The sequence below is a fragment of the Leptosomus discolor genome, chromosome 3 (genome assembly GCF_034619465.1).
Source record: "Leptosomus discolor isolate bLepDis1 chromosome 3, bLepDis1.hap2, whole genome shotgun sequence".
In the NCBI taxonomy this organism is placed as follows: Eukaryota; Metazoa; Chordata; class Aves; order Leptosomiformes; family Leptosomidae; genus Leptosomus; species Leptosomus discolor.
In genome coordinates, this window is record NC_141393.1 from 35,970,075 (window position 1) to 35,982,712 (window position 12,638).

Consider the following 12,638-nt stretch of genomic DNA (forward strand, 5'->3'; position numbering starts at 1 on the left):
AAAAGATAAAGGTGTACTATTAATAATTAGTTTTGCTGTGTGAACAGATTTCTGTTCAGTTAGAGCGTCCACTGAGCATTTGCTAGCAGTAACAGAACACTTCAATTTATTGTATAATGATGGTGCAATAAACCCTTACATAGTGCAGCACGGAGGACAGCTTGGGAGTCACGTTGTTAGAGTAACGCCTTCGCTCTAATGCAGTTTCCCAACAGCAGTAATGTTGCAGATAGTAGCCTAAAAATGTGTAAAACAAATTAAATTTACTTAGTTAAGAGATTCCTAAAATATTTTAAAATAGGCAAGCTGCACATCAAACTTCACAAATTATTATTCTAATCAAATACTTTATTTAGTTATAAGTTTATTATTTCCTAAATTTTTACTGTTGCAGAATTTAACAAATACAATTGCAGGACTAATCCACCATAGTTTGTGTTTGTCTGTATTTGGTTATTGAGTAGAATGTTAGTTTCAGCACTAAAATATTTCACTAACCCCCGGCCAGTAATTCAAGAAAACTAGATTGTATTAAAGGCTGAATCCCTTCACTTCCTGTTTCTTATTTCTCTGTTTCCTAAAACTAAAATGTAATTTTATCTGTATTATCTATTTTGTAAGGATTGTAATACAAAATTCTTGTTTAATTGCCACCTTTTTTGTCTTTTAATAAGAATGTTAGAAGTAATTCTGGGAATGAAGTCTTTGATGTATTCATGAAGATAATAATTAATGTATGCAAATATGTATACTTATTTTAATATTCTGTTTATATATACTTAAGAACATTAGTAATTTAGATTAATCTCTTGGGAACTGTATGAATTACATATTTTTATGACTGATTAAGTAACAACAAAAGTTTCTCAGCCACTTTGAAAGCAAAGTATTTACTCAACTCCTGAAAGAGAATAGCTTGATGAAAATAACCTGACTTACATTCGGATGGTGTATTGTGCTCTCACTGATGAGTAGGGATCTTCTGTCCGTTCAACTCCATCTGTTTAGCTGGGGAGAAGAAGTGAGTCCTAATCAGTTTACAGAAGAGTAAGTTATAAATACTATGTTGCACAAATAAACACAAGAGCATGATCTTCTGAATCTTTTCTGTAGGAAAGTACTTTATGAAACTGGAGGAGCTGGTGTTCGAGCAAGGTCTTTGTGGAGAGTAGAACCCCTTCGAATAAGGTACTGATATTTTTGGAACTCTTTTATCATCAACTCTTGTTATGTTAACAGCAATTCAGTTGTTACAGACCCTTAAGGGCAGAACATGAGCGATATATTTGTCCTGCTATGTGATATATCTTCTTTGTCAATAATACAAAATTATCTACCACGAGATAATCATACGGGGAATGTCAGTATTTTAAGATTGTTGTTGTTGTTGTTTGGGTTTTCGGTTGTTTGTTTTGTTTTGTTGTTTTGGGGGGGTTTTGTGTATCCCATATCAAAAGCAGTGTTGCCTATGATATATGTCTGCTTGAGACATTGCTTCTGTCCAGAAGTAGAATGCTTTCCTATTTTTTTACTTAGAATTTTAGAAGCATGGGTGGAAATCAGAACAGTAATACCCCTCAGTCTCTTGTGTTTAGACTCTTATCTCCCTCCTATGTGATTAGTTATCTGTTAACTTGTTGCAAGTGAAATTTCAATATAAAGCATGAGGGTTTACATGTTTTAACTTTGATGGCCTTCTGAACTGTATGTTTGTTCTACTCTTGGTGTGTTTGTGATTGCAACTGAAATGCCTTCAAAACTGACAGAGATGTAGGATAGCTCCTTGGAATGTTGAGTCCTCACTTAGGTTTAATTATTTTGTTTAGGCAATCAACAAAAATACAGTAGTTTATTTACACTTTAGTATTTTTCAGAAACAATTAGGACTTTTTTATGGGCACTGTATGTAGTATCCTAATAAAACAGAGGGAGGGTATAGAAACAAGAAAATTAAAACTATACTCCTTTCCAAGGTTGCCTTTGCAAATGTATTAACAGTTTTGCATGTTTTCATGCAAATATTGAAATGAAAAGCTAAAAGGAATATATATATCACGTGTTTTCTGAACGTCCTTTAAAGCTACAAATAGGAATGTTAGTTTTGGTTACTTCATAAATTATTTTTTTGTGTCTCATATATTTAGCTGGTGCGGAAGTAACATCAGATGGGGACAGCCTTTCCGTCTTCGACATATTACAACGGGAAAGTACTTGGCGCTGAATGAAGATGAAGGGCTTGCAATGTTAGACAGAGAAAAGTCGGACACAACTTCTACTGCCTTTTGTTTTAGAGCATCAAAGGTAAATAACATGAATGCAAGTTTGTTTTGAACATGGAGCACTCAAATGCTAGATCTGAGTTGGCTCAATGACTTTATAAATTGTTTGTGATTTCTAAATTGAAGCAATTGACAGGGATTATGCAAAGGTAAATAACCTGAGTCGAGAGTAACAAAGGTTTCCTTGAGGAAAAATAGGGGTGATGAATACATTTCATAGTCAACTAAACTGTTAACAGGTTAAAAAAACATGATTGAAAACTAATACAATGCAAGATACAGTGATTTAATATAAATGCTTTAATCATTATAGAATAGTTTTAGTTGGACGGAATCTCATTAGAATGTTATTCATTGCAGCTCTGGCAGTCATAATTAAATTCAACTGAATTCAGTTTAGTTGGGCAAAGTTCTGCCCTTGTTATTCTTTGTGCAGTGAATTGATAGGTGAGTTGCAAGGAAAATGTAGTCAGTGATTTCTAAACTGTATGTTTTCAAACTGCGCTCTTTAGTGAGCTGCGAATTGCATGTTACTAGCTTTTTCATCGTTTTCAGCTGAGGAAAACAGTACAAGTGAGAGACAATGAATGATGATTATGGAGGTAGGCAAAATCAATAAACTTTTTCCAGAGAGTGAAAGGTTTTTACACCAAAGGTAGTGAAAAGTTTTTACATGCTTTCGTGTAAACTCATGAATAGTTGCCATAGCTGCTACAATAGAGTTTTTTATTACATATGAGAAGTTAAAAGTTCCATGTCATTCCGAATGCTGTATTGTCCTTGACGGGCAGTGAAAAAGGATCTTTAAAGTTGATATATACTAGATAAAATGTAACATTAAGGGTCTTGACAGATGCTAGAATTCTGTTAGTGTAATAAAGCAAATACTACTTTACAGCATGTTTAAAATAACAATATTTATTTTATTATTGTGACTGCATATGGTATGCCAAGAATTTTTGTTTTAACCAATCAAAATAATTGAAAAACTATCAGGAAATTTCCTTAGATTGCTAGATGCATACCAAATAGTTTTTGATTCTTTTTTCAGTGTAAAGGCGAGGCGGTGTAGATTGTATGTGTGATGTTGTGCAGGGGCGTTTATTACAGCTGTAATTTTTTCCCATTTTTGGCAAATCATGGCACCGTGGTGAAGGTGGAGAGTATGCCAGGAATGCCACAGTTACTGGTTTATCATTGTGTTCAAATTCCTGTTATGTACTCACTGCCTAATTGGACACAGACTGTCCTGCAATTTCTTAATTTTTTAATCTATGCGTCTAAATGTACAAATATTAAGTATATAAATTTTATGTTTGTGTAGGCATACTCATAAAATAAATAATTTCTGTTACATTGGATAAACTTACCATATTTTCTTAGTCTTTTTGTTGAGGTGTGCCTCAAAGGCACGTTAGTGAAATTTTTTACAATCCTCAAAATGATTAAGATGAAGTACAGTAATAATTATACAGAAGCCAATAATGACTGTGTGGTGTGTTCATCCCTTCTACTGTGTTTGTACATAACATGGTTGTTAATGTACATTTTTATATGAAATACAAGTTCAGTGTCTCATCATCCTCAGATTTGTGCTGTCCTATATAGAAAAGAATATTTGTATCTCACAATAGGTTATAAATTTGCTTTTGCCTGTGCCAAGAATAAGAATAGTTGTTTATTGTCTGGGCACATGAGAGCTGCACTAGCCTATGGGTAGAGACATTAGTGTTTCCAAAGGTGAGGGGAACAAGCAGTGATAACTCTTCCTGAAGAAAGAAAGGTGAGGTTTTGGAAGCGAATAACCCCCAAAGATTGATCTGGACTGCAAGAAAGAGAGGACTTCTAAAGCCAAGTGCTGATTGCATACAGATTGAGGGGGGGAAAGAATTGTAGAACTAATAGTTAGACTAGATGGTGCAAGTCTGTTTATCTTAATTTCTACACATATGTATTTGTAAACCTTTGTTTTCTCATGTTCACTTTCTCAATGAAGAAATATTTTCACTTGCCTGGACCTTAATATGGCAAGAATTAAGGAAGGGAGATTTCAAGATGATTGTCTAATACCTTCCTATCCAGCTGTTGTACATATCCTTAAAAAGAGGGTGCTGGAATACCTGGCTGTTTACAATATTCCTGTCCTTTAGAATCATAGAATAATTTTGATTGGAAGAGACCTTGGGAAGTCATCTAGTCCAGCCTTCTGCTTCAGGTGGGGTCAACACTGAATTTAGACCTGATTGCTCAGAATATACATTGCTGTGGAGTATCCAAAATGAAATAAAACATTTCTCTATTAGGGATATTTTTTCTAGTTCGTGGGGGGAAAAAAAAAAAAAGGTATTATCTTTGTCAGTAGGCAGAGCTGTATTGAGTATACCAAATCCCCAAGGCTTCCCAGGAGCCTGTAACACATGACTTAAAGTCTTATTTTTCCAACAGTTGTTATAAAGACATTCTTGTTGAAAAAGCACACCTTTATCCTCGGTGTTGTTACATACCATGTCAACAGTCTTGTGTGTTCCTTGCTTTTCAACACCTGTAATTGCATTCATGATGTATTTACTTTTACTGGTTTGTTTCCTTTTGCTGGATAACACTGGAAATCAAAACAGATATTTTAAACTATAAAATTCAGATTAGAGTTTGCCTTAATATGTCCTTAAATAAATAAGAATAGAAGGGAGCTTTTAAAAAAGTGAAAGAATATGCTAAAAACATTATGGTGCTGATTTCAGAGAAAACAGCATATGCAATATATGTCTGTTTACTGCAAACTGAGCTTACAAGCATCAGAAATTGATGGAAACCTGCAAAACTATGCCTTTTGTTGGGTTTAATATGGAGCTTACTTTTGACAAAGTTCTAAAATGTCAACCTTTATATTTTAAGGCAACAGTTCTGTAATGCCTTGTGACAACAGAGACACCAGTTTCCCTACAGCAGATGGAATCCTGTTTTGAAATGGATGTTCTCATTCCAGCACAGTACTTGGCTCAGTATACTCTGCTGAGCAGAACCTTGACTCTGCTTATAAATTTCTTTGAGAACAAACACAGTGAAGAACATGGGCAAATTTAAAAATATTTATTTATTTTAAAATTGTTGTAGCCCAGAATTAATATTTGAGATATCATATTTTATTTTACGATGGTAGGTAGAATTGACAATGAAGAAGTTATTGGTGTACTTTGAGTAAGTAACATTCTAACACATTCAAAAGTCACAGATGACTCATGCAGAAGGATTTGGTATCATTTTAATATTACTGCCAGCATGTAGCTATCTTAGGGTCTCAACATGTCATTAGGATGTCGTAATAGTTTAGTAGTAATCATGAAGTTTAATTTGTTTATGGAATAAGATCATAGCTATTACAGAGTCATTACCTACAATTGTCTCTAAAAGTTCAAGTATTTATTTGTAAGTTCATATTTTACAATTATAACTTCCCAGTAAGCACTGTGTTTCAAATACAGTATTAAGACATTTTTTTCTATTTATTTTATATGGGAGGAGAAAGTAGAAGGTAAAATTAAAATCACCTTTTTTTTTTTGTCTTGCCTACTGGGGTGTAGAAGTGGTTTATTTCTTCTGCTCCCACTGCCATTCCTTACTGTCTATCACATAAGAATCTATGATTCTATGAATTCTCTCATTTTCTAAATCTTGCCTTTCTTCTAGTATGTTAAATACCTTGTGAAAACTGCATCTTTGACAGTTTTGCCCTCAAATTCCCTTGTTCATTGCTTCTATCTTTTCTATTTTTCATTACTGTTATTCTTCCTTTCCCATCTTCCAGACCCATGATGTGATTTGTTGTCTTCAGCTTTATTCATCCATGGCCTGTGGGAGTTAAACTGAGAATAGGTTATGAAGAGACAGTTTTGAAGGAGAAAGCGTTTGGATATTTTGCTGCTAAGATATGTAGAAATATCTAGATGAGAGGGGTTTTTTTTTTGCCCCTTCTCCCCCGATAATCTTTATCTGACTATACTTTTCAGCTGTTAGAAAATACACCCTCTTTTTGCACACTGCTATCAAATGACTTGGCTGAAATCCTAGAGAAACTGGACAGTGCACAAACAACAAAACATCACGAAGAGGAATTTATGCTGTATTGCTTAAAGTGAGAACAGCCTTCAGGCCCTGCAAAACATTCAAAGCTTTATTTCTGAAACTTGAAAAATCTTAGTATTTTCTTTATGTTTAGTGTCATCAAAAAGGATCGGTATCACTTGATTATTTTAAAAACCATAACTTATTTAGAATCACTGTTACCACATTATGATTTCTTTCATTGAAATTTTTATTGATGCTTGAGTCTTGATGCAGATGTAATATTTGAGAAAAATGTTTTAATCTTCAGGGTGCTATGTAAAGCCAAGTATTAATTGCTCATAGTTAATGAATTTGTGCTATTTTATTGTATTTTTCATTTAATGGCCTAACCGTAAACGTGTATCGAAAGAGTTCATCTTTATCTGTACGTGATAGGACAGTCCGTGTAAATGATTTCCCCGTAGTCTTGATATTGTAGTGGTATCCCCAAGGAATGTCTTGTAATTTCATTCTACTTCATCTTGGCATTACAATGCTATGTGTTTCAACTAAATTTATTGTTGAAATGTGACAGCTAAATTCCATATAAATGGAAGGAGATTAGCATTGTTAAAATAGAACTTCTCTTTACTCCACAGATGTTGAACATTCAGTAAGCTGAAATGAAACAAGAAAACCTGTAACACATGTATGATAATTTAAACTGTGTATCAATATCTAACATACCTGGTTTACTAGCAACAAAGGGCAACTATCTACAGTTAAGTCCATCAGTATTTGAAGTCAAAGAAAAATGATGAAACCTAGTTCCTTTATTTACTTAGATTTTTTTGTTTATGTTTAATCACACATATCCATCTGTAATCTGCTGTTACAGACTTTGCTGCTTAATTCTGTTCTTATTCCTGAATTCAATCTTGAAAGGAAAACTGTTTTATTTTAAAGAAAATAAAGATACTTGCTTTTGTGCTGGAGACTTAAAATCCTCTGGTTGTGAATGAAGAATAATGGGACTGAGAAACAGGTTGGGCTTAAAGTATTGAGCAATATCTTTAAGAGATTTGAAAGAATGCAGTTCCTCTTACAAAGAGGATAAATGGAAAAATAAAATAAATGCAGAAAACCTAAGAAATGCAAAAGTAAAATAAACACAAAAGCCAAAACGTACTTATTTTAAAAATTGATCTTTTCTTCTTTGTTGGTTTTTGCAATACAGAGGCATTATTCCAAGTGAAATTTTATCTTCATATACTATTTATAAGCAAAAAATTTGAAAATATGCTTCTGCTCATTTTTCTTTTTCATATTTAAGCTAAAATTTGAAAATTTTAGTAATAGAGTTCTACAGACTCTACTGAACTGAAACTTTAATTACATGAGTAACTCAATTATTGATTAGGTTAAGTTAAATATTAAAATATTTTTTATATATATCTTTACATGGTAATGGATTTTACTTGATTTTTCTTGCTTCAGTGAAAATGATGCTTCAGATTTGAAATTATTTTTAATCAGAACCTGACTAATTAATTGGATAGAAACAGAAATCGCGTGAAATGAAATTTAGCTGCATTTTAACAACATAAGTAACATAAACATTGTTCAGTGTTGGGATGTGTTTCAGTGTAGTACAGAGATTAAATGCCAGCTTTTATTTTATCTTCTTAGGAGCTAAAAGAAAAGCAGGATTCTAGTCTTAAACGTGACATCGACGGAATGGGAGTCCCAGAAATAAAGTATGGTGATTCAATCTGTTTTGTCCAACATGTGGCCAGTGCCTTATGGTTGACTTACAAAGCACAAGATGCTAAATCAGCACGTTTAGGTCCCTTGAAGAGAAAGGTAATGTTTGATGGTTTTTTTTTAATTACTTGTAAAATGAATGTTAGTTGCATAACAGTTTTGGTCTGACCTGTTTTTCGCCATTCTACCAATGTGGCAATTGTGGGTTTAAGTGTTTTGTGCTATTATATTGAATGTTTAATTCTAAAAATTGAAACAATGGTGGATATTAACATAACTGTGTAACTGAAGGAAAACTCTGCTACGAAGAACTGTATTTAGCTATTTTTCTTGCTAGGAGAAATTACTAATTTGGGCTCAATTTTTATTTTTGACACTTTATTAAATACGCAAGTTCCTGATTTGGATGGTCAAATCACTTTTTTGAAAATCTGCGTTTAACTGTGTAAGAGTGTAAACTTGTAAGTCATGTTACATTCACTGGTGTTTTAGGGTTTTTTTTAATTGAGTGTATTGTATGAAATGGCAATCAAATTTGTTTGTTAAGAAATAGCCCTAGAAACTACTCAAGATTCTGAAGTGATATTAACAAACAATTTCCTGCCAAAATGTTAGATCTAATTGTGATGTGGCACTGAGGCCTTTCTCTCAGCCTCCTGATTATAGGGTATGAGCATATTCTTAATTAGGGGCACACTACCTGTTATCTGTTCAAATTATGCTTACATTTCATTCAGAATTAAGGGGTTTAGTACTAGCTTCACATAACTGCATCATTGCCAAATGATTCTTTGATTCTGTATTAATAGATTTATACTACTTGAACCTATCATTAGAACATGAAAAAGAAAAAAAAAAGTTCATAACTGAACAGAAGTTGGAATTCTTCTTTAATTACATATATGTATGTACGTTCGTAAGAGGATACACGTACACAAGCACTGTAATACAAAAAATTAGGTCCTCAGCACACCCTTGGCACAATCTCATTTATTTTTGCAGCACACACAGTCATAAATGGGCAGTGAGTGCCCAACCCCTTCACTTCTTCTCAGCAGCCTGGCTGATCAGAAATATTCTTCTTTGTATGACAGTCATTCAGTATTTTCTTGATATGAGCTTTAGTCACACAATGATGGCCTCTTCCTTTCCCATGCTAGTACTGGCTGTGGGATTCTTTTTCCTCAGAGGGTCCAATTTTACTTCTTGAAAAGGCAACATGTGGATTCCTCTTCTGTATTCAAGGAAAAATTTTGCAATAGCTCTTGTGAAGTTTTGGAGGTTTTTTTCAGCTCAGTTTTCTGCTCAGCAGCAAGGGACTAAAGGAACCGCCATAATTGCATGTCACTTTTATTCTTCTTTCAAACTGTTTCATTCATGTTCAAAGGCTCCAAAACTTTTGTTGCCCTCTCACCTGGAGAATTTGGTCCTGTTAAGTGCCTTCAAACAGGAGAAAACCCAAACCTTCTCACTTCCTGTAACTGAGGTTCCTGTGGAACTGAGAAACAGTTTTTCATCCTCTGCAAAATACAGTACTAGACTGTAATTTTATAAGCAAGATGTGTACGTCCCTTTCAATTTCATATAAAATCTATTTTTCTACAACAAAAATGTATTCAAAGTTTTGTATACATCCTTCACCGTCATTTTGTCGGGAGTTTTTGACTTTCAGTCACTGTAATCCTCCTCAAGCTGACCTGCACTTTTTGTAACATGCCTCAGTAGCCCTAGGAGGATTGAGAAATACCTTATTTTTGCGAGAGGCAAAGGGTGGGGTTTTTTTTTCATATAACCTAGCTGTTATCACTGACAGCTGCTGCAAATCTATAGAGAGGAGAAAACAGCTGTGGGATTAGTTCTGTTACAAAATACTCAAAATGACAAGTAAAAATTTCTGTTGTTTGGCTTTGATGTAGTTTCATGTATCCAGTTATCATGCTGTTTTTGCAAGACACAAATATGTGAGAAATTCTGACATTATTTATGAGGCATCTGTTGCATGATTTTGCCAGAATTTTCATCTGTTGTATCACTCTGTCAGAGATCTTGGTATTCAAGCATTCAAGACTTCGCCAGGTAGTGGTGATGTTTACGTCAGTATTCTATTCAACATTCCTCCACAATTCAGCGTGAGCGATGGATGCCTATCTTTTCAATTTGAGAGCTTGCTCCTATGCAGGCTATGAACTCCTGCAGAGCTCCAGAATGCTAGAGCTCAGAGAACAGAGAAGCATATGCTACATGTTTTGGATTCATGTCCTGGAGACTGTTGTGCAGGGTGGTGGTCAATACCAATGCCCTGCTGTGCCTCAACAAGCAAGGCAGTACCAAATGCCCTTTTATATGCAGGGAAGTGGTTTAGCTGAGGAATTGCAGTAGGCAATGCTGGATGCTTCTGCCCACGATCTATTTACTGGAGTTCTAAATAGTGCTTTCCTGTCATTGTGATGTTTCTGGATGATTTAATTGAGGTTTTGAGGTGGGTTTTTTTTGGTCAGAGAAGTAAGGAAGATTAGGTCCTTCTAAAAGACTTCTCTCTTCCCTGATCTGCTGCATACTTAGGGAAAAGAGTGCACAGTGGGGCAGGCGGAATTATTTTGCAAGGCATGGCAGCTTTAATATCCTATCTGTTTTCAATCCTGTGACATTCCTGTAGCTACAAAATCTGGAGCTACATGCAGTGGCCTGAGGAAATATCTGCTTGTCAGTTGTGTTCTTACTGGTTTTGTGATGGGAAGAATGATTCTTTAGTCAAGTTAAGAGACCCCTGGGCCCTTCTTTATGGAAACAGTGATATTTCAGCTAACAAAGTCACTGACAGTGTGACTCTGTATAAAGAAGTACTTGAACAAAGAGGAAAGATGACCAATAGGTAAACTAGTTGCCTTTAAGATAATATTATCAATATACTCATTCAAAAATGTCTTCCTAGTCTTCTCCGTCAAATTTCCATGGATTCTGTGGTCCAGATAAAGTCCTAGGGTGATGTTTTCCTCTTTTCAAAGCACTTCCTCAGCATTTTGGAAGGAACAGAGCGCATATGTACTTTGGATCCTGCCACGTATAGAAAAACATCACTCTCCAATGCTTTGGTATACCTATGTACCAGTATCTACAAAAAGTTGTTGGTAAATAACCTTCACATTTGTGGCAGTAACCACTTGTATAACATTATTAGTTTCTTTGTTAACTATTCAGTGCCTTCAGAATTACTCAGCTAACTGGTAAGTTGGGCAGCAAATTTTTACTATCTCAGAGACAAAAAAATACATTTTTTCAGTGGAGACTTCAATAGGTTACATTTTGGACAAAGAAGCAGGATAAGTCACATTTAATTCTTACAAAAGTGCTGTAGTAGTTTATGACTCAAAATTATCAAGACTTATTTTTTGCGATACCTAAAAATTATGCTGCCTTTTGTGAAACAGGGTGTTTATTGAAAGGGAAAAAGTAAAAACCTACCAAAGGATCTCTGTTATTGCTTGAAGTTCATATGATGTTCACATCTGGTTCTGGTAAGAATCCAACATAATGTGTAGAGAATAGTTAAATGAATCAGAAGTTACTCCTAAACATTGTTGCTCTGTAGCCGCATTGTAATTTTTATGTTTGTCACTCCAGCTTGATTTTCTTGTCAGTAGTGTTTTCATGCGTGAATGCTTTAGTAAATGATGCTTAAGATAGTGAATATCCTCCTTCCCTGACAGCCAGAATACAGAAAGAATAACATTTTTTGCTTCAGTTGTAAAATATTGGATAAATATATATGTTTAGTGAATTGCAGGAGAATAAAGGTACATTAAAATGTCTTATCTGAATAACTTTTATGTAAGACTTATAAATTTGTAATTAATTAGTAAACAGGTGTTCAGATGAAGGGATTAACAAATAGTAGCTGAGTATATATGCAACTACAGTTTTCAGTGCAATATTGAAATAAGTTTTTAAAGTAATTACTGTGATAATTACTGATTTTTCAATAGGTTATATTACACCAAGAAGGCCATATGGATGATGGTCTAACCTTACAAAGATGTCAGCACGAGGAATCCCAGGCTGCTCGAATCATTCGCAATACTACAAGCTTATTCAGCCAGTTTATAAGGTAGTTGTTACCATCTTATGTACAATAATTTTTTGTTGTTGTTTTTTTAAAGTATTCTGAAATGATAAGAATTTGTCTAACAGAATCTTTATTTCCTGCTTTCAAGTATTTGCATTTAAAAGCTACTAGCAATATATTTATACTGCCTTAAATTTGTAATTTTGATGAGTAATGCAAATAAATAGATAAAACAGCTTATTTAAGATTATTTACGTGCAATCTAATACCTTGAAGCCAGAAGCAAACTGGATTGTAATCCACGTTGAAGAAAATATGCTAAATTATCTTAGTGTAATCCATTAGTAAGTATTCTGCACTAGCTAGAATGTCACAATATTCATAAGAGTTCCTATTTTTGTGTTTTTGTTGGTACACCAAATATTATAGCTAATTCTATTCAAATTTGTCATGCTAATTGAGAGGAGTATTTATGCCTAATACTGTTT

The 12,638-nt window shown here is 34.1% G+C and overlaps 1 protein-coding gene across 1 annotated transcript in view; it reads left to right on the forward strand.

The window, feature by feature from the left end:
• The window catches only part of RYR3 (ryanodine receptor 3), a 219,294-nt gene that overhangs the window by 55,765 nt on the left and 150,891 nt on the right, over window positions 1-12,638 (forward strand). Inside the window, exons 10-13 of the mRNA XM_086462983.1 lie at window positions 1,114-1,188; window positions 2,145-2,301; window positions 8,013-8,186; window positions 12,071-12,192. Coding sequence (XP_086319109.1) covers window positions 1,114-1,188; window positions 2,145-2,301; window positions 8,013-8,186; window positions 12,071-12,192 — 528 coding nt within the window. The remainder of the gene's footprint in view (window positions 1-1,113; window positions 1,189-2,144; window positions 2,302-8,012; window positions 8,187-12,070; window positions 12,193-12,638) is intronic.